This window comes from Hylobates moloch, unplaced genomic scaffold (assembly GCF_009828535.3).
Source record: "Hylobates moloch isolate HMO894 unplaced genomic scaffold, HMol_V3 SCAFFOLD_19, whole genome shotgun sequence".
Classification (NCBI taxonomy): domain Eukaryota; kingdom Metazoa; phylum Chordata; class Mammalia; order Primates; family Hylobatidae; genus Hylobates; species Hylobates moloch.
The window spans coordinates 11,703,338-11,721,484 of NW_026652294.1; the positions used below are offsets into that span (position 1 = coordinate 11,703,338).

The 18,147-nt window shown below is 41.5% G+C and overlaps 1 protein-coding gene across 10 annotated transcripts in view; it reads left to right on the forward strand.

The window, feature by feature from the left end:
- The window catches only part of MTMR3 (myotubularin related protein 3), a 153,884-nt gene that overhangs the window by 121,464 nt on the left and 14,273 nt on the right, over positions 1 to 18,147 (forward strand). For 9 of the 10 annotated variants that reach the window (XM_058432014.1, XM_058432016.1, XM_058432017.1 and 6 more), the window contains 7 exons: positions 3,341 to 3,437; positions 7,474 to 7,587; positions 11,700 to 11,905; positions 12,483 to 12,614; positions 13,597 to 13,708; positions 16,913 to 17,108; positions 17,904 to 18,089. In XM_058432014.1, the coding sequence (XP_058287997.1) occupies positions 3,341 to 3,437; positions 7,474 to 7,587; positions 11,700 to 11,905; positions 12,483 to 12,614; positions 13,597 to 13,708; positions 16,913 to 17,108; positions 17,904 to 18,089 (1,043 nt within the window). The remainder of the gene's footprint in view (positions 1 to 3,340; positions 3,438 to 7,473; positions 7,588 to 11,699; positions 11,906 to 12,482; positions 12,615 to 13,596; positions 13,709 to 16,912; positions 17,109 to 17,903; positions 18,090 to 18,147) is intronic. The other variant, XM_058432019.1, reaches the window with a different exon arrangement.

Below are 18,147 nucleotides of genomic sequence, written 5' to 3' on the forward strand. Positions count from 1 at the left end.
GGCTGGGAGGCAGAGGCTGCCGCGAGCCAAGACCACGCCACCTCATTCCAGCCCGGGCAACAGCGAGCACCGAGTGCAGTCCCAGCACCCTGGGAGTCCGTGGCGGGCAGAGCAGTCGGAGCTAGGAGCTGGAGAGCAGCGTGGCCAACATGGCGAAACCGCGCCTGCCGCCAATGGCGAAAAAGCAGGCAGCGGCGGTGGCGCGCGCCGGCAGTCCGAGGCAGCTCGCGGTGCGGGGCAACAGCGAGCGGAGGTAGATTGCAGGTCGGGCCACAGAGGGGAAAGAAAAGAAAAGAAAGAAAGAAAGAGAGAGAGAGAGAGAAAGGAAGGAAGGAAGGAGATGGAAATTTTTAAGGGGGAATCCAGCAATAGATGTGTTTGTGTTTATTTTTCTGGCTAAGTAAACATGAGTGAACATCTCACACAATTTGCAAAAGCTGGTTGAATTCCTGATATATGTAATGATGTGGTTTTCAAATAGGTTATGATCCAGTAGTGGGTCATGAAATCTAATTTTAAAGAAATGGAATAGAAAATATCAAATTGTGTCACACACATAGTAAGAGTGGGTATTTTTTTCTGAAATGCTTTCAAAAAAATGTATGTTGTATTAGCTGGGCACAGTGTCTACCTATAGTCCTAGCTATTCAAGAGGCTGAGGTGGGAAGATTGCTTGAGTTTAGGAGTTAATATCCAGCTTAGGCAACAGAGGGAAACCCGGTCTCTCAAAAAATGAATAAATTAAAACATGTTTGTTGTATTGTGATGTAAAACATAATTCTTATTGTGGGTTGTGATGGTCAGTTTCAAGAGTTTATGAAGTCACTGCCTTAAAGGATATAAAAATAATTAAAACTCATTCCCATTCTCAAAGAACTCGAAGTAACAGATTTTCTATACCTGCTGGTCAGTATATATTTCTGCATATAGCTCAGAATGTGCTCTGGATGGTGGTTCTAAGTCCTTCTTTGGGAAATGATTCTATGAAGTAAATTGCTAGTGATAGTGATTGTTACTGTTACTATTTTGCCAGTGGTTATTTTTAAATCACAAGATCCTTTTAGGGTATCTATGTGTTTTATCCTGAGATAGAGCTATTAATGTAAAAGATCATTAATGTACAGTTCAGGAAAAGCACAAAAAATAAAAAAATCATTAATGAAATACTTTACCTTTTGCAAAGACTTGGAGCTATATCCCAGAGTTGGGGGAAAAAAATCTCATAATGAACTTGGAATTTGCCACAGTTTTGCAGCTTTTAGATTGGGATTATGAATTAAAGACTCGTCTGTTTTTTTGTTTCATTTTGTTTTGTTCCCCTTTTTTTTGAGACAGAGTCTCACTCTGTTGCCCAGGCTGGAGTGCAGTAGTATGATGGCGGCTCACTGCAGCCTCAGCTTCCCAGGTTCAGGTGATCCTCCCACCCCAGCCACTCAAGTAGTTGGGGCTATAGGCATGTACCACCACAACTTCATTTTTGCGTTTTTGTAGAGACGGGGTTTCACCATGTTGCCCAGGCTGGTCTTGAACTCCTGGGCTCAAGCAATCTGCCTGCATCAGCCTCCCAAAGTGCTGGGATTACAGGTGTGAGGCACCGCGTCTGGCCTAGTATTCTTGATGGTCAATATTTCTTGCAATTTGTAGACAGATGGCACCCCAATTCAGATAGTTTTTTCCTGTTTGGAAGCCTGCTACATTGCTTCTAAAACTTTTCCAAAATGGGATGGATTTAGCTATTATTTCTTCTTGCACCTCATCTTCTCTCAACCTCATCTTTTTATAGCTCTCCTTCAGGAAATGTGTAATACCTAGCTTGAGCTCAAGAAAAGCAGTTTAAATGGGAAGTAGTTTAACAGAATTGTCTTCCATTCACATAATTGCTGTTTCCTATTCTGTAGCTCCTCTCCCAGGGAGAACAAGGCTTTATACTTTGAACACCAAAGTGAAGTCTGTTTTGTGCTTTTGTTGTTGTGGTTTCTTCCAGCCCTGCTAGCACTTATTTTACAACCTGTACCACTATATATCAGAGGTGCTGTTTAATATTTTTTAAAATAACATACTGCCCTAGGACTGTGTATGTTTTCAAGGAAGAAAGTTATTTTAGATTTACTGAATTTATGTTAGCTTCATTTCTACCTCTGTTTTGCTTTCTTAAGGAAAAGAAAGCCAGATTCATTAGGGCAAATATAGCCAGATTATACCAGCGTGGGTGGCTGTTCTTGCAAATAATCAGCGCACTTAGTAGTATGGTGTTTCCTGAGATTCCTGGCTGGCAGTTATGATTCCATGACCTGTTAACCTGCAATTCCATCATCTAAAAGGCTCTAGAAACCAGAATGTTTTTCATACCCTATTTGGTGTCTTGGCTGGACCTGATCTGAGCTGACATGAGGCTATTTGTTGCTTTATTTATCCCACCTGGTGTGAATGATCTATACCTTTCACGAAAGAAATATTAATATTTGTTTAAGGAGATCTTGTTAAGCATGTGAGCCTAATATTATAATATATGCACTGTCTTACCTTAACGAAAATTTGGAAAACTCTGAAGTTCTAAAATTTGGACCAAAGGGTTTTGGATGAGGAATTATAGTTCTGTATTGCTACTCATGGTGATCTTGTTATTGATTTTATTTCTTATTAAGTGTACTGTCAGTCTGAGTGTGGAAGTAGGCAAGTAGCCAGTGTAGGACAAGAGCATGGGTTTTGGGGCCAGACAGTCCTGCCATAATAACCTGTTTTAATTTTGTCCTTTGTAAAATGAGCTCAGTGATACTGTTCTCAGAGTTGATTGTAAGGATTAGATGAGATAACATAACTCTTGATCAGAATTAATTTCTTTCCTCTTTATAATCTTAACCTGACAGGGATCTTTCTAAACTAAAACTATATAATATATGTTACTTTATTATTTATGCAATTCCTACCTTTGAAAATACATAGGCTGGGCGCAGTGGCTCACGCCTGTAATCCCAGCACTTTGGGAGGCCGAGGTGGGCAGATCACATGAGGCCAGGAGTTCAAGACCAGCCTGGCCCATGTGGTAAAACCCCATCTCTATTGAAAATGCAAAAATCAGCCAGTCGTGGTGGCATGCACTTGTAATCCCAGCTATTTGGGTGACTGAGGCACAAGAATCACTTGAACCTGGGAGGCGGAAGTTTCAGTGAGCTGAGATCACACCACTGCACTCCAGCCTGTGTGACAAAATGGAACCCTGTCTCAAAAAATATATATATTTACATATATGTAATATATATATATTTCTTTGTTTTTATTCCACCTGTTTTGCAAAATGGTATTCATTTCTTCCCTTCTGCTGTTTATCTTTGGCCTCTAGGGGAGCATGTAACTTCAAGGTTTAAAAACGAGGTGGAGAGGATGGGTTTTGATATGAACAACGCCTGGAGGATTTCCAACATCAATGAGAAGTACAAGTGAGTTATATGGGTCCCTGTGGACTGTTTCACAGCCAGTGCCTTTGCAGAAACTGCAATTCTCATGTGGCAGAACATTTGAACTTAGACTTTTTATTTGAAATGGTTTTATTTATTAAATCTAAAGGCATGATCTTCAGAGTATTTATTGAATCTTCTGTTCCCATTGCAATCATTGGAGTGGAAAGTGATCCTTACTTAACAGGATCCTAGAACCTTCCCTTTTACCCCCTCTAGGCCTCTGTTTTTTCTGGTACATGCATGTCTAGATAATATTGTATTTGCCTGTAGGCAGGCAGTTATACCATTTTTCTCATTACCACTTGGCATCACATTAGAGATAGGATCAGTGGTCTCATAAGCAGTGACAGAACATTTATGAACTAGTTTTTATGACTGTAATTTTACTCCAGGTGGTGTGAAATAGACATAAGTACAGGTTGAGTATCCCTTATCTGAAATTCTTGGGACTGTAAATATTTCAGATTTTGGATTTTTTTCAGGTTTTGGAGTATTTGCATGAATATAATGAGATTATCTTGGGCCTGGGACCCAAGTCTAAACACAAAATTCTTTGTCTCATATACACATTATACACAAAGCTGGAAGGTAATTTTGTACAATATTTTAAATAATTTCATGCATGATGTTTTGTATGAAAAGTTTTGATTGTGACTTGACTATGACCCATCACATGAGGTCAGGTGTAGAATTTTCCACTTGTGGCATTATGTCAGCACTCAAAGTTTTGGATTTTGGAGCATTTCAGATTTTTGGATTAAAGATGCTCAATCTGTATTATTCTGTTCTTTAATATATTGATCTAAAACCAACCTCACTGCTATGATCATTTAACCATTAAATATTGATGTAACCTTTATTTGGCTGGACATGGTGGCTCACCCCTGTAATCCCAGCACTTTGGGAGGCCAAGGCGGATCAGCTGAGGTCAGGAGTTTTGAGACCAGCCCGGCCAACATGGTGAAACCCTGTCTCTACTAAAAATACAAAAATTAGCTGGGCGTGGTAGTACATGCCTATAGTCTCAGCTACTTGGGAGGCTGAGGCAGGAGAACTGCTTGAACCTGGGAGGTGGAGGTTGTAGTGAGCTGAGATTGCACCACTATATTCCAACCTGGGTGATAGAGTGAGACTCTGTCTCAAAAAAAAATAAAAATAAAAATAAAAAAAAATTAACCATTTAGCCATTACCCAGTTCCTTAAAATGTGTAAGTGCGTTGGTAGGGGAGGAGAGTTAACTACTATGATTTTGGTGATCCAAATTTCTATAAAACAAAATTGTCCAGGATAGTTAAATATCTTAAATCTTTAACTATATCCTTCTTGGCCAGGCGCGGTGGCTCACGCCTGTAATCCCAGCACTTTGGGAGGCTGAGGCAGGCGGATCACAAGGTCAGGAGATCGAGACCATCCTGGCTAACATGGCGAGACTCCGTCTCTACTAAAAATACAAAAAATTACCCGGGCGTGGTTGCAGGTGGCTGTAGTCCCAGCTATTTGGGAGGCTGAGGCAGGAGAATGGCGTGAACCTGGGAAGCGGAGCTTGCAGTGAGCCGAGATTGTGCCACTGCACTCCAGCCTGGGCAACCGAGCGAGACTCTGTCTTAAAAAATAATAATAAATAAATAAATAAATAAATCCTTCTCCTATGTTTCCCTGCATCACTTATCATTCTGTGGTCCTCTTAGCTGTCTCAAATTATGACAGACATTTTCCTGGTCTGTTTGTGGCTAGCCATCAGCGCGTTTCAGTTTTCACTGGAAAAGCTATAGCTAATTGCTATACACAGTTCTTAACGTGGACCTTCTCCAGGGATTGAGAGCCCAGGGTGTTTTGAAGAATTGGGAGCTGCAGACTTTTTGTACTTTTGCCTATTCTCAGTGACAAGTCAAAGCAAAGAAGGAGGGTGAATACTGGATGAGGGGGCGGCCTCAGAGAGCCTATGGCTGCATTAGGCTTTCCTGAGTGTAACCTATGCTGGAAATTGTTTATCCACAAGTAAATAGGTAGTGCGTACTGAAGAGCTGACTACTGGGAGTGTAGTACCTATAGGACAATGAACAAAATGTTTAGAAAATTAGATCAAGTAAAAAAAACTGTGAATTAAGACAGACTTGTTGGAAAATAATCCGTAATTCAGATTTTAAAAATTAACTTCTTGAGAGGCCAAGATAGGAGGATTGATTGAGCCCAGGAGTTTGAGACTAGGCTGGGCAACACAGTGAGACCTCATCTCTACAGAAAATTTCTTAAAAATTTGGCTGGGCACGGTGGCTCATGCCTCTAATCCCAGCACTTTGGGAGGCCGAGGTGGGTGGATCACGAGCTCAGGAGATCAAGACCATCCTGGCTAACACGGTGAAACTCCATCTGTACTAAAAATACAAAAAAAAAATAGCCTGCGTGGTGGCGGCGCCTGTAGTCCCAGCTACTCAGGAGGCTGAGGCAGGAGAATGGCATGAACCCGGGAGGCGGAGCTTGCAGTGAACCAAGATCATGCCACTGCACTCCAGCCTGGGCAACAGAGTGAGACTCCGTCTCAAAGAAAAAAAAATTAGTTGGGCATGGTGGTGCATGCCTGTAGTCCCAGCTACTGGGGAGGCTGAAGTAGAAGAGTTGTTTGAGCCCAGGAGGTCGAGGCTGCTGTGAGCCATGACCACTCCACTGCTCTCTAGCCCGGGTAACAGAGCAAAACTGTCTGAAGGAGTTTACCAGTTATACCTCAGAACCAGTCTTTAGGATGTTATCACCACCATAAAACAAAATGGGGGGTGGTGGGAAACAATAGGATGTTGAAAGTTCTTCCTACTACAAAGGAAGAGTGAGAGCCAAGTTTACTCTTGAGTTTAATACATAATAAAGGGAATGAGATTCATGGTTAGATATTAACCATCATTACTGGCTCCTAGCTTATTTTTAGGAGTTTGTGAATAGGTGTTAGGAAGTTTGTATAGCTACTCTTAGTCATAGCCATTCTCTTTGTTCAGTGGCTTTTAAATTCCTGAGACTTAATCTTCTGGAAATTGAGGAGAGAGAGATTTAGTGCAAAATGATCAAAACCCCCAACTCCTAAGCCATTTTGTGTTTTTCTGCGCTTTCCCCTGTGTATAGGATAGACTAGGGCAGGAGGTTGGTGGTGTTGGAGTTTGTGTGTTTTAGGATTTGGATTAAAGGCCTTATTGCCTTCACTATTGAAAAAAGAAGATTGGATTATCCAGAGAGAGACATTGTCCTGTAAGTAAAAATCTATCGGAAGTATTGCTTCCCAGGATACCAGCTTGACTGTAGCTAGGATCTTCCCTATTTAAAAGAAAGCTTATCCCCCCTGCCCCCAGTATAATTTGTTCTGAAGTATGTTTTATGGAAATTATGGTTAATAGCTTAGTCACATTACTAACCTGGTTCAATGGGACTGAGGCTGTGTATGCAAATAGGCTGGCTTGTATTGGTTTTGCATACCCATGGCTGCACCTGTTTACCTATAAGGATGACACCCTGTTTGGTTCAAATCAAAGAATGAGTTAATCCTGTGAAGTCTCTGGAAACTTGAAATTGTGGGCTTTTGTCCTTCCCTGAGGGTCTGGTAGAACTGACACGGACTCTCAGTTCTGTAATTGGACTGGGCGCTCATGTAGTTAGAAATAACCTATGTACTTGTTACAGCAGAAGAGTTGTAATGGAGTATAAAGAGACTGACCCGCGACTCCCCTTTTTTTCATTGATGGTTAAGATTGCCAGATTCCCAAAAGGTAGCATCGAGTGGAACAATCCAAGATAGTATCATTTGTTGTATACACATAAGTAAACATTTAAGGCAACAAAACAAAACACACTTATGGTAACCCATTCTGTTGAGGAGACCAAAACTCGAATAAAGCGCCTCATTGCCTTTAACTGGCTCTGTGGCAGTGAGATCATCATCCTTATGCTGGCTCACCTAGTGTCTCTCTCTCTCCCCTTTTCTCTCTCCCTCTCTTATCCCCTTGACTCTCCCCACTTCTCATCTTCTCTTTAGATTATGTGGTAGCTATCCTCAAGAGCTCATAGTGCCTGCCTGGATCACTGACAAAGAACTAGAAAGTGTAGCAAGTTTCAGGTCCTGGAAGCGCATCCCTGCCGTCGTCTACAGGTAAGTTAAACCGGACCAGTCCCTGCTTGGGCTGGTGCTGCTGCCTGCTGCATATGGTCTGCTGCCTCTGCTGCTGCTAACCTGGGAAGGGTGGGGAGAGTTCAGAGAACTTTCTAGGCAAGGCTGTACTTCCTTATTGTTAAAGCTTCTCCTCCAGTAACACATCAGTACTGACTGCATTCAGAACACTAGCTGGTCGTTCATTTGAAACAGATAAGAAAGTTTTAGTTGTAAAGTGGCTGGACTTGCTATTTCAACATCCTTCTTACATTCTGTGAGAAGATAATGTGCTTACTAAGCATTTAGCTTCAGGTGTTAGCAGGGCTTTTGGATTGAGAGATGAGTCTTAGAAAGTGATCATTGGGAATATAGAGTCGAGTTAGCTCTGATTGTGGTTGAAACTTTGACATGTGGAAGAACTCTGTTTCGAGAGGAAGCATTTAGAGAAGAAGACTGGGGCATGACTAGATAGAAGATTTCAGTGATCAGAGGCATGAGAGCCACGGGATGCAAGTTCTAGATGGGGATGGTGGCATGGTGATGGAGCACAGATTTTGGAATCACAGATCTGAGTTCAGGTATATTCTTACACTCCTTGCTAAGGCACCTTGAATAAGTTCCCTAACTGACCTCAGTCTGTTCCTAGTGAATACAATGGGAATGGTAGTTCTTTTTTTGTAGATATGTTCTGGTTCTAAATGAGGGCCTATAAACACTGAGCTTCTGTACCAACATTTGGAGTAGGTTATATCTCTTGAGTGCTGCTTTTATAATTCAGTGAATATCTCAGTTCTCACAGAATCCTATTAAATTTTAAAGAAGTCCTTCCTTCTTCTTCTGGAAATGTTTCGGATGTCATCTCTTTGTAATGTTTACGTTCTCCATTTTCCCAGTTTGCCGGCTTTTTGGACTCTCCCTGAATTGGGCCAATCCAGTGGCTTACAGTTAGAAACTTCATTCCACTGAAAATTGAGATTGTAGGAAGGGATTTGTCTCCTTGTGGAATTCCTACAGAGGTAACCAGCTTGTTCATTTAGTCTACTAAAGGCAAACTCTGATGCCCACTCTGAATGGAGAGAGATGGAAAAGTATTTGCTCTGGCCCAGTGGAACTCATTACATTTTTAATCTCAATTTTCATCACTGTTGTTTTCACACACCCCTAGAAAAGTCAGTCACCAAATTTGCCTATCATTCAAGTGGTAAGGATGCTACAGGAACTAGAGAGTAGTGAAAGCTGAAGGGATTTATGAGTCTTATCAATGATCTGCTCAGCTGGAATGGGGAAAGCAGCCAGTTGCTGCTCTGGCCAACAGCTGTGTTAGGTCAGCAGCCCTGGCATTTGTGGGGCTTGCTGACTTTGACCAAAAGGGGGAAGGTACTCTCATTTGCAAAATAAGAGGCTTTAGGTGAATTCTCCCTTTGGGAAGAGAAGCTTAAGAGGGCTGAAGAAAAACTTAGAATGTAATAAAAATGGGAAGCCTTTTTTTCCCCTTCTAAAATTTATTCTAGAGGGCATGCACCCTAGGTTTTTCCCCACTTTTTCTAGAGATACAAGGGGATATATAAATGAAAAATTTTATTTGCAGTTTTTCAGAGAAAGTCTTTCAAAAGATCACAAATTAAAGTTCTTGGTGTAGTCATCCATGCAAAATCAGTCAAGTTTCCTGGAACTGGGCTCTGTCTCAGAATATGTGTCTTGTATTGCTGAGATGCAAACTGGGTTGCTGTATTATTTGGGAGCTTTGTAAGGGGCGTGTGGAAGAATCAGATCCTCCACCATGCTTTGCTTTGCCAGCCTAGGTCGCAGGATGCCTGGAACTCTTGACATCCATTTCCTGAATTTAGTTGTCTGTAGATTGGGTCATGATTCCTGAGGTTGCCAGCAGCAGTTACTTGACAGCACCATGCTGAACCAGTGCTTGATTAGGGCTTTGTCCTACTGTGATGAGAGAGCACTTAATTGGATTTATAACTGAAGGCAGAGATTGCTCTAACACAGCAAGATGATGTGAAGGGCGCCCATCTGTAGTGTAGTTCACAGCTTTTTCCTTTGTGCATGTGGTGATTATTATAAACTCCTAGTTACTTAAGGGAGCTTGCCTAAATCTAAGTTGGGGTTACTTAAGACAATTCTGTTTCTATATAAAATTGAAGCATTCTGTGTTTTAGTAGGGAGGGCTTTATCTGTTGGACATCATAATTTTTATACTTTGCCTGGTTCTGTTAGTGATAGAAATGCATTCCTTTAGTGATTTTTAACTGTAGTGTTTGAGTTATCTTTCATGTAGTCTGAAGCATTTTAGAAGACTGCAGAAAACATAATTGTTTATTGCAATAGCCCAGTTGAAATCTAATAGCTACTATAATGCAGTGGCCCCTAAAACCCAAGATCCAAGCTGAAGAGCGCCATCTACTGCTCCTCTTGGGCACTGCTGGGAAGCATTGAAGAAGAGGAGGATGCTTAGGAAAGGCCCAACCAGCCTCTTGTGCAGGGTTTGGAGTCATTCAGCTCAGTGGTTGCCCAGTGCCTGTTATTTGCTAGGAGGCATTTTATAAAGAATCATTGAGGTTTTATTTCTATTTTGGCCGCATTCAACACGTGAGCCAGTTGAGCATGTTGGCAATACACAGGTACTTACAGCTACTTGTCTCCCAGGGAGGGAGGATTTAAAAACTACAAGCAAACTGGTGATTTCAGTGGAATTTGATTAGTGCCAAATTTAACTTATTTGTGAGTTTTAGGATAAAAAACAAATTACAGTACATTTTCATCATCCCAAAAAACCCATTCACAGGGCACCCAGCCACCCTAGCCCTGAATAATTAAGATGTCCAATGGATAAAGCCCCTGCTACTAAAACATAGAGTGCTTCAGTTTTATATAGAAACATAATCGTTTTAAGTAACCCCAACTTAGAATTAGGCAAGCTCCCTTAAGTAACTAGGAGTTTAAAATAGTCACTACATGCACAAATCTACTTCCGTCTTTATAGATTTGCCTGTTCTGGGTACTTCATGTTAATTGTCATACAATAAGTTGCCTTTTATGACTGACTTCTTTCACTTGGCATTACATATTTGAGGTTCATCAGTGTCCTAGCCTGTATCAGAACTTTATTCCTCTTTACTGCCAAGTAATAGAATTTTTCTAACTTTTTATCGGTTAAAATGGCCTAATTAGGAAAAGTCTGGGTTTTAATAGCACCTTAAAGTAGACTGTGATTTCTGGTCTGTCTTATTGGAAAAGGATATGTCAGAGTATGGTTTTCTGAGGTTGATGCTCTTCTTCTCTTTCTAAGAGCCCTAGGAAGAGTAGCTGGCTCATTGAGCTATCTGCCTATTATAAGAGCAGTTTGTGACTCATGAAATCTCAGGAGATTTTGTAAAGCAGTTCACTGTGGGCCAGGTAAATGTTTTATTCCCAGAGGCGGGCTCTTGGTTCAGCATTAAAAAGGTAGCAGATTTCACTATTGGGTAGCAGAATTAGTGTCGTATCTATAGATTTAAGTTACGAATATTGATTTATTTTCACTAAGAGTACACATTAATTCTTTTTTGTTTTTTGGAAATGTGGTCTTGCTCTGTCACCCAAGCTGGAGTGCTGGAGTGCAGTGGCACAATCATAGCTTTCTGCAGCTTCAGGCTTCTGGGTTCAAGGGATCCTTCCACCTCAGCCTCCTGAGTAGCTGCGACTACAGGCATGTGCTACCATGCCTGGCTAATTTGTAAAAACTTTTTTGTAAAGATGGGGTCTTGCTATGTTGCTCAGGCTGGTCTTGAAACTCCTGGGCTCAAGCGATCCTCCTGCCTCAGCCTCTCAAAGTGCTGGGATTGCAATGTGAGCCTCCGTGCCTGACCCGTTAGTCATTTTTTTGGGTAACTTTACAGGGATCTCCGTGATGTTATGGTAATTGAGAAAAACACACAGGTTTTGTTGTTTGTTCTTGTTGGTTGTGTAAGATTTCTACCCTCTTTAATACTGAGAGGACTTGAAGCTGACCCAACACTTACCTAGAATTAGACTGTTCATTAAGGCACTTAAAATCTATTTTGTGTGAGTACAGAGAGCATCTGAATGGGTACAGTTGTTGTCTCTTATTCCTCACACAGGCACCAGAGCAATGGAGCTGTCATTGCCCGCTGTGGACAGCCAGAAGTTAGCTGGTGGGGCTGGCGAAATGCAGATGATGAGCATCTGGTACAGTCAGTAGCCAAAGCTTGTGCCTCTGACTCCCGATCGAGTGGCAGCAAGCTGTCAACTAGGAACACTTCTCGAGACTTTCCCAATGGGGGAGACCTTTCTGACGTGGAGTTCGGTAAGGTGCTCCCTGGACCCATGGCAATGATTTTTATAGCATCTAAGAACCTTTTCTTGAAATGGCCTCTTCCTTACAAGACATAGATTTACTTTTATAGAAGTGAATGTGCAGAGCTTCACTTGATGGGATTGATTGAGGAGTCATGGGTCTTGGCAGAGAATCAGAAGACCCTTTGTTTCAAACCTCAATCAAGATATTAGTGTGTTTGTTGTCTTTCTTGCCATTGTGACAAAAATGGAGTGTTTATGTAATAGAGGACTTGCAGTATCTGCAGACCATGGCAGGAAATGCTGGGCTTCATGAAAGGACAACAGGTATAGAAATGAAGTATAAGAGACTGGGCTGTGTGAACCCCATGTGTACTCTGGGAGTCAGTTTTGGAGAATAAATCCTTCTCATCTTTCATAAGAAGGCAATATAAAAAATAGAAAAATCCTGTGTATCAAGGGTTTTGGTTAGGGGATTTCATTTTATCGAGCCTTTTTTGTGCCATAAGATGTGCTTGTGGGTCTAATTCTGCACAGTTCTGGGAAAGACAGGCTCATTTAGTTGCCCTCTCCCTCTATGTCCCTAGATTCTTCTCTGTCAAATGCTTCAGGAGCAGAGAGTTTAGCCATCCAACCGCAGAAGCTTTTGATCTTGGATGCACGCTCCTATGCAGCTGCTGTGGCAAACCGAGCCAAAGGAGGAGGCTGCGAATGCCCAGGTGAGGTGTATGGTGCTTTGTTCCCCATACTTTCTCCTTGTGAGTGCAGCCTTCGCCCAACTGAGACTTAGTTCTCAATTTGAGATAAGTGGCAAGCCATATTCCTCATCCATCCTGTCGTGAGAGTGCCAGAGCTTCTCTTTGGATTCTTAACACTGTATGTTCTTTTCTGAGGAGAAATGGAGGAGGAGGTGCAGTGAAGTCACATAATCTTCCTTCCTTGTGCCAACTTTTAGGTGATAAGGAAAGCGGATCTTCCCCATTATAAGGCCTGTTCATGTTTGGAAGCTGCCGCTTTAGTGGGCTCAATTTCTCAGCCGTCTAAAAGCTTTTTGTTGCCTTTGACAGAGGGTATGCTCATCACTGGCCTTGTAGCAAACTCCTCAAGGGCCTCTCCTTAGAAAACCTGGGGTGAAAATTGAAGCAGTAAATACAGAACCCTAGTAAGGTATCTCTGTCCTGAGCTGTAACACCATAACTGTTGGAATGCTAGCTTTCCCCAAGGAGGGACCCCCCTCAGTGCCTCTGGCACAGACAGAGGCACCAGGCTCTTTGTTCAGATGTGGTCTAAGCTGGAAATTGAAAGCAGCTGTACCAAGGTAAAATTTGAATGTGTGAACGCATTGTTCTGCTGAGTTCTTTTCAAAGAGATTCCAAAGCCACAAGTTAGATAAGGGCCAAGAAGTAAAGCCAGAGTGAGATCCAAGTAGGCCTTTCTTTTAAAAAATAATAGCTTTTATTTTATGTCAGTATCTTCTTTATAAATCTAACCTTCCCTTTTCAGAAACCCTTTTTGAAAAGATACCTAAAATTCAGTGTGTTCTTATTGTAAAGGATTGGGCTAATAGTTAAGCATTTCAAAACATTTCAGTTTCATTAATCAGAAGCTGCAGTGGGTTTTATAGCCAGTTTGCTTTTAAATTTGGCCATGTGGGCTTTAAATTCAACGTATTTGTGTTCTCTTTATTGTTACTCTCTCCAGAGTATTACCCAAACTGTGAAGTTGTGTTTATGGGGATGGCAAACATTCATTCTATTCGGAGGAGTTTTCAGTCTCTGCGGTTGCTGTGCACTCAGATGCCAGATCCGGGAAAGTAAGTCCTTGGCCTTGGCTTTCATTTTGCATCGCTCTTAAATAATAAGTTTTCTTCTTTCCTCGAACTAAGGGAGAAAAAAAGAAAAAAAAAATTAATTTGGAGCAGTCTTTCTTTCTGTTTCTTGGTAACCTTCAGTTACCAGGCCAGTCTCTGCAAGTATCTCCTTCCTGGGTCTGAAATGTGGCAGCACAGAGGAAGAGTTGGGAGAAAATACAGCCATTTGAAGGGTTTTAACATCTGCAGCACAGAAGAAATCTCAGCATCAAAACAGAAGCATTACCTTACTGTTTTTCCTGGGACGTTTCCCTTCCACATCATTTTTAGCCCAAAGAAATTTAATTCTTCAGTTTTTGATGTCCCATAGTGATACATAACCTGTTATGAACTGGGATGTTTTATCATGAAAAGTCAGAATTGATTCATCATGTTCTAAAGGGGTTAAACTTGCCATTAAGTCAGTTCCTTTTACGTCTGTTTTCAATTTCTAAACTATTCTCATTTACTAAGAACATTATCATGATTCTTATTGCTATTAAATATGAATGGCTGGCATTTGCAGTGAGGAAGGTGAAATAATATCCCCTCCAAGGTTACTGATTGAATACAAGATAAATTAGGAAGAATGCCCTGTAAAACAAATATGGACAGATAAATATTTTAAAATCCTGTTTTACTATTTCAGGAAGCCAGAGAAGACAGAATTTTCTTTTTTCTGGTATTTGTGCTGGAGCCCATAGTTGTTTCTCTGGGTCCTATTCAGTAGATCTCATGATCACATCAAGTTTTACCGCGTTCTTTATTTGATTTATTAAATCAGATGCTGCCTAAACCGCTTATATTAACTGCCAGTAGCAAATGATTAAATTCACCGTAGTTGTCATCAGCCCAGAGGATGAAGCAGTGCCTTTGGGGAAAGCCTGACCGGAGAATTGAGCTTGCGTCCTTTGGGGGTTAGCCATTTGCATTTGCTACACAGTTCCAGGTCCCAGCTAGCAGCGCTTTCTTCCCTAGGGTGGTATGTAGAAGGAGCCTTGCTAAGGACCCAGGAGATCGGCTGCGAACTGTGTAACCTTGGCCCAGGGGTTTAACTACTGTAGATCTCAGTTTTCCTGTCTATAAAATGAAAGAGATGTAATCAACACTACATGATCTCTAATACCCTCCATATATTAAAATTCTTATATTAAAATTCTTAAAGAGCTATCAGAGTCAAAAAAGATAGAATTAGCCCTCACATGGTCCACATAAATGTCTTGGGGATTTTATTAAAGGTAATGCTTTTATGTATTTGGCAGCAAATCATAATCCTGCACTGAAGTCTCCCTCATGGATAAAAAGCAGCTATAGCAGTGATGGGCAGCTGTAATTAGGCCCCCTGGCCTGTGTTTGGGGTTGTGGAGGATGAGGGAATGGTAGGCTTCTAGTGCAGGTTGAGAATAGGACAAGGGAATGGGGAGTCTCTCAGCAGCCCCTCCTTGGCTGGCAGATTTTGGAGTACAGCTTCATTAGTCACAAACACCAACTGGTATTAAATAATAGTTTAGTTAGATTCAAAAGAACCTCACACCAGTTCTCTTGTTTACCATTTCTTCAGGTGCTAGGAGATAATTTAGTATTTGTTCTCCTTAGCCTTATCTTTTAGTTCCTTTCAAGAATATGTGAGGAATGAAATAAACAATTGATCCATCAGGAAAAAAATGTTTCTCAGGTACCTGCTAGGAGATAGAAAGTCTTAAGATTGGATTTTTACCCATAACAGACTTACAATTCATTAAACAGTGGGACTCCCTACTGTATGCTAGGCACTGAGACATAGTGCTAGCCCTCTGAGGAGTCACAGTCTGGTTGGTAGTCCAAACAAATCCATATACAACCAGTATTTATGCACTGCATTCTGTTGTCTGTTTGCCTGGAAAGACCCCCACCTCCTTAGACTATGCCAAAATTTCATACTTATTCCACAGAGTTTAGTAGGCCTTTATAGCCTTCCCAGAGTCCCCTGACAGAAATGTTTATTTCTTCCTCTGACTCAGTGTTTGAAAGACTTGACTTGTGATCTTAACTACAAATCTGATCACATTTGGGAAAAATCAGAACTCTTTTTTAGGGATCGAGAGGGGTGAGGGAAAGCACAAGAAACAAAATGTCAACACAGTTTAAAAAGCAAGTGTGATTAGCTTGTGATTACTCCCAAGGGGCAGCTATTGCTATCTGATACTCCTAAAGTGAGATGGAGTCTCCTGTCATCCATGCTGGAGTGCGGTGGCCCAATCTCAGCTCACTGCAACCTCTACCTCCCGGGTTCAAGTGATTCTCCCGCCTCAGCCTCCTGAGTAGCTGGGATTACAGGCATGCGCCACTACACCCAGCTAATTTTTGTATTTTTAGTAGAGACGGGGTTTCACCATGTTGGCCAGGCTGGTCTGGAACTCCTGACCTCAAGTGATCCTCCCATCTCAGCCTCCAAAAGTACTGGGTTTACAGGCATGAGCCACTGCGCCCGGCCCCTAAAGGTCTTTCAAAAAAAGGTTCTTCTAGATCCCTGCTGAATCCAGTCTGTGTTGAGCCCAGCAATACTGTGTGGCCATTGGTATACTAATTTGTGTGAGTATAAATTATCAGATTGGGCTCATCTGGTTTTAGTCAGTAAACATTAAAGAATTAAACAGTGGTAAGTGTTACAGTCTGGGTCATAGGCAGGGTTGTGTGTACCATTCTTGTATACGGCATCCAGCTTATGTCTCATAGATACATTTGTATTCATGAGTTTTTCTTTACTTTTTTTTTTTTTTTTGAGAATTTGTTGGGCATAGTTGCTGATCATTAAATATAAATATCTTCTATTTTACATCTCAGAAGTCGCTACATTTTTTATTCAGGAGAAGATTCCAGAAGGAGCCACTTTCCTTATACCATGGACTGAAAAATGTCAAATATTTTGTCCGGGAAATCATCCATACAGATTTTGGAACAAAAGATGTCCTATTAATTGTAGCCCCTATTTCTAAGGCTCTTCTCTATTGTATAGTAGGGCTTGGGCCTCATCCTGAGACATGCTTTATAAACATAATTTTTTTGTTTTGGCAGTGTTACATTTGGAGAGAGAAATCTTTGGAAATTGCTTTTTCATTTGACAATCATTGAGCATGATGCAGTAAATCATAAAAATCAGCATTTTCTAATCCTCTCCTGTTTTTATAGTTGGCTATCAGCTCTTGAAAGCACAAAATGGCTCCATCACTTGTCTGTGCTTCTGAAATCAGCGCTTCTGGTAGTGCATGCTGTGGATCAGGATCAGCGGCCGGTGCTAGTGCACTGCTCAGATGGCTGGGACCGCACCCCCCAGATTGTGGCATTGGCTAAGCTCTTGCTGGACCCTTATTACCGAACCATAGAGGTGAGCGCATCCAAATGGGGAGGGGTTGGTACTTCAGGATGAGCAGGGGAAACGTCTCAGGAGTGATACCAGTTTTGGGAGTGGTGATTAGGTTAAAGAAAGTGAAATTTCTGTTTTGATCATTGTTCCTTTATGCCATGAGCTAAATTGTGGTGGTTCCTCCCACAGTTCTTGCACCTCTTAAAATAGAGCAGATTATGGGTAACAAGGTATTGAGAATATAGACATATTTTCCTTTACAGTCTATCTACTTGTAAAAGTTTTTACTACCTCAGGAAAATAAGGTGTCTGTAAAAGGATCTTGGCATGCTAGATACCACCACAGAGTGTTCTGTGGAGAAGCAGCTCTACCTGAAATAACCGTCTGTTGGGTTAAAGATGAAAGAAAAATCATAAAGTACCCTAAAATATATGCAAATATTAATTAAACTTGGGGTATAGAAGGATTTTACAAACTTGACTTTGTAACACCAGAGGCAGAAATGTTAAGAGAAATTTAGGGGAAAAGTGTGGTTTTTATTACAGTGAACACAAGAGGCTAAAAATACACATTCAAGAAGGACTTAGATAAACGCAGTCAGTACCATTTTAGTGATCATGGAATGGAGTTCAGGGAATTGGGAAATTTCCCTAAGTGTGTGCCTCATCAGGGATAGAGCCTTCCACCAAAGGGCAAGGCCAGGTGGGCTTTCTGGGAGGCTGTTAGAGGGGACTGCTTTCTGTGACACCAGGCTTAGGACTGTCACAGTCTGGATAGTCTAGCACAAATGGTCTCTCCTGGATGCTTCCCTGCAGGGTTTCCAGGTCCTCGTGGAAATGGAGTGGCTGGATTTTGGCCATAAATTTGCTGACCGGTGTGGTCATGGGGAGAACTCAGATGATTTGAATGAACGTTGCCCAGTGTTTCTGCAGTGGCTTGACTGTGTTCATCAGCTTCAGAGGCAATTTCCTTGCTCTTTTGAGTTCAATGAAGCATTCCTTGTGAGTTTCTTCATTTTGGGAACTTTCTCAATTTGAAGGAGGGTCAGTACAAATGTTA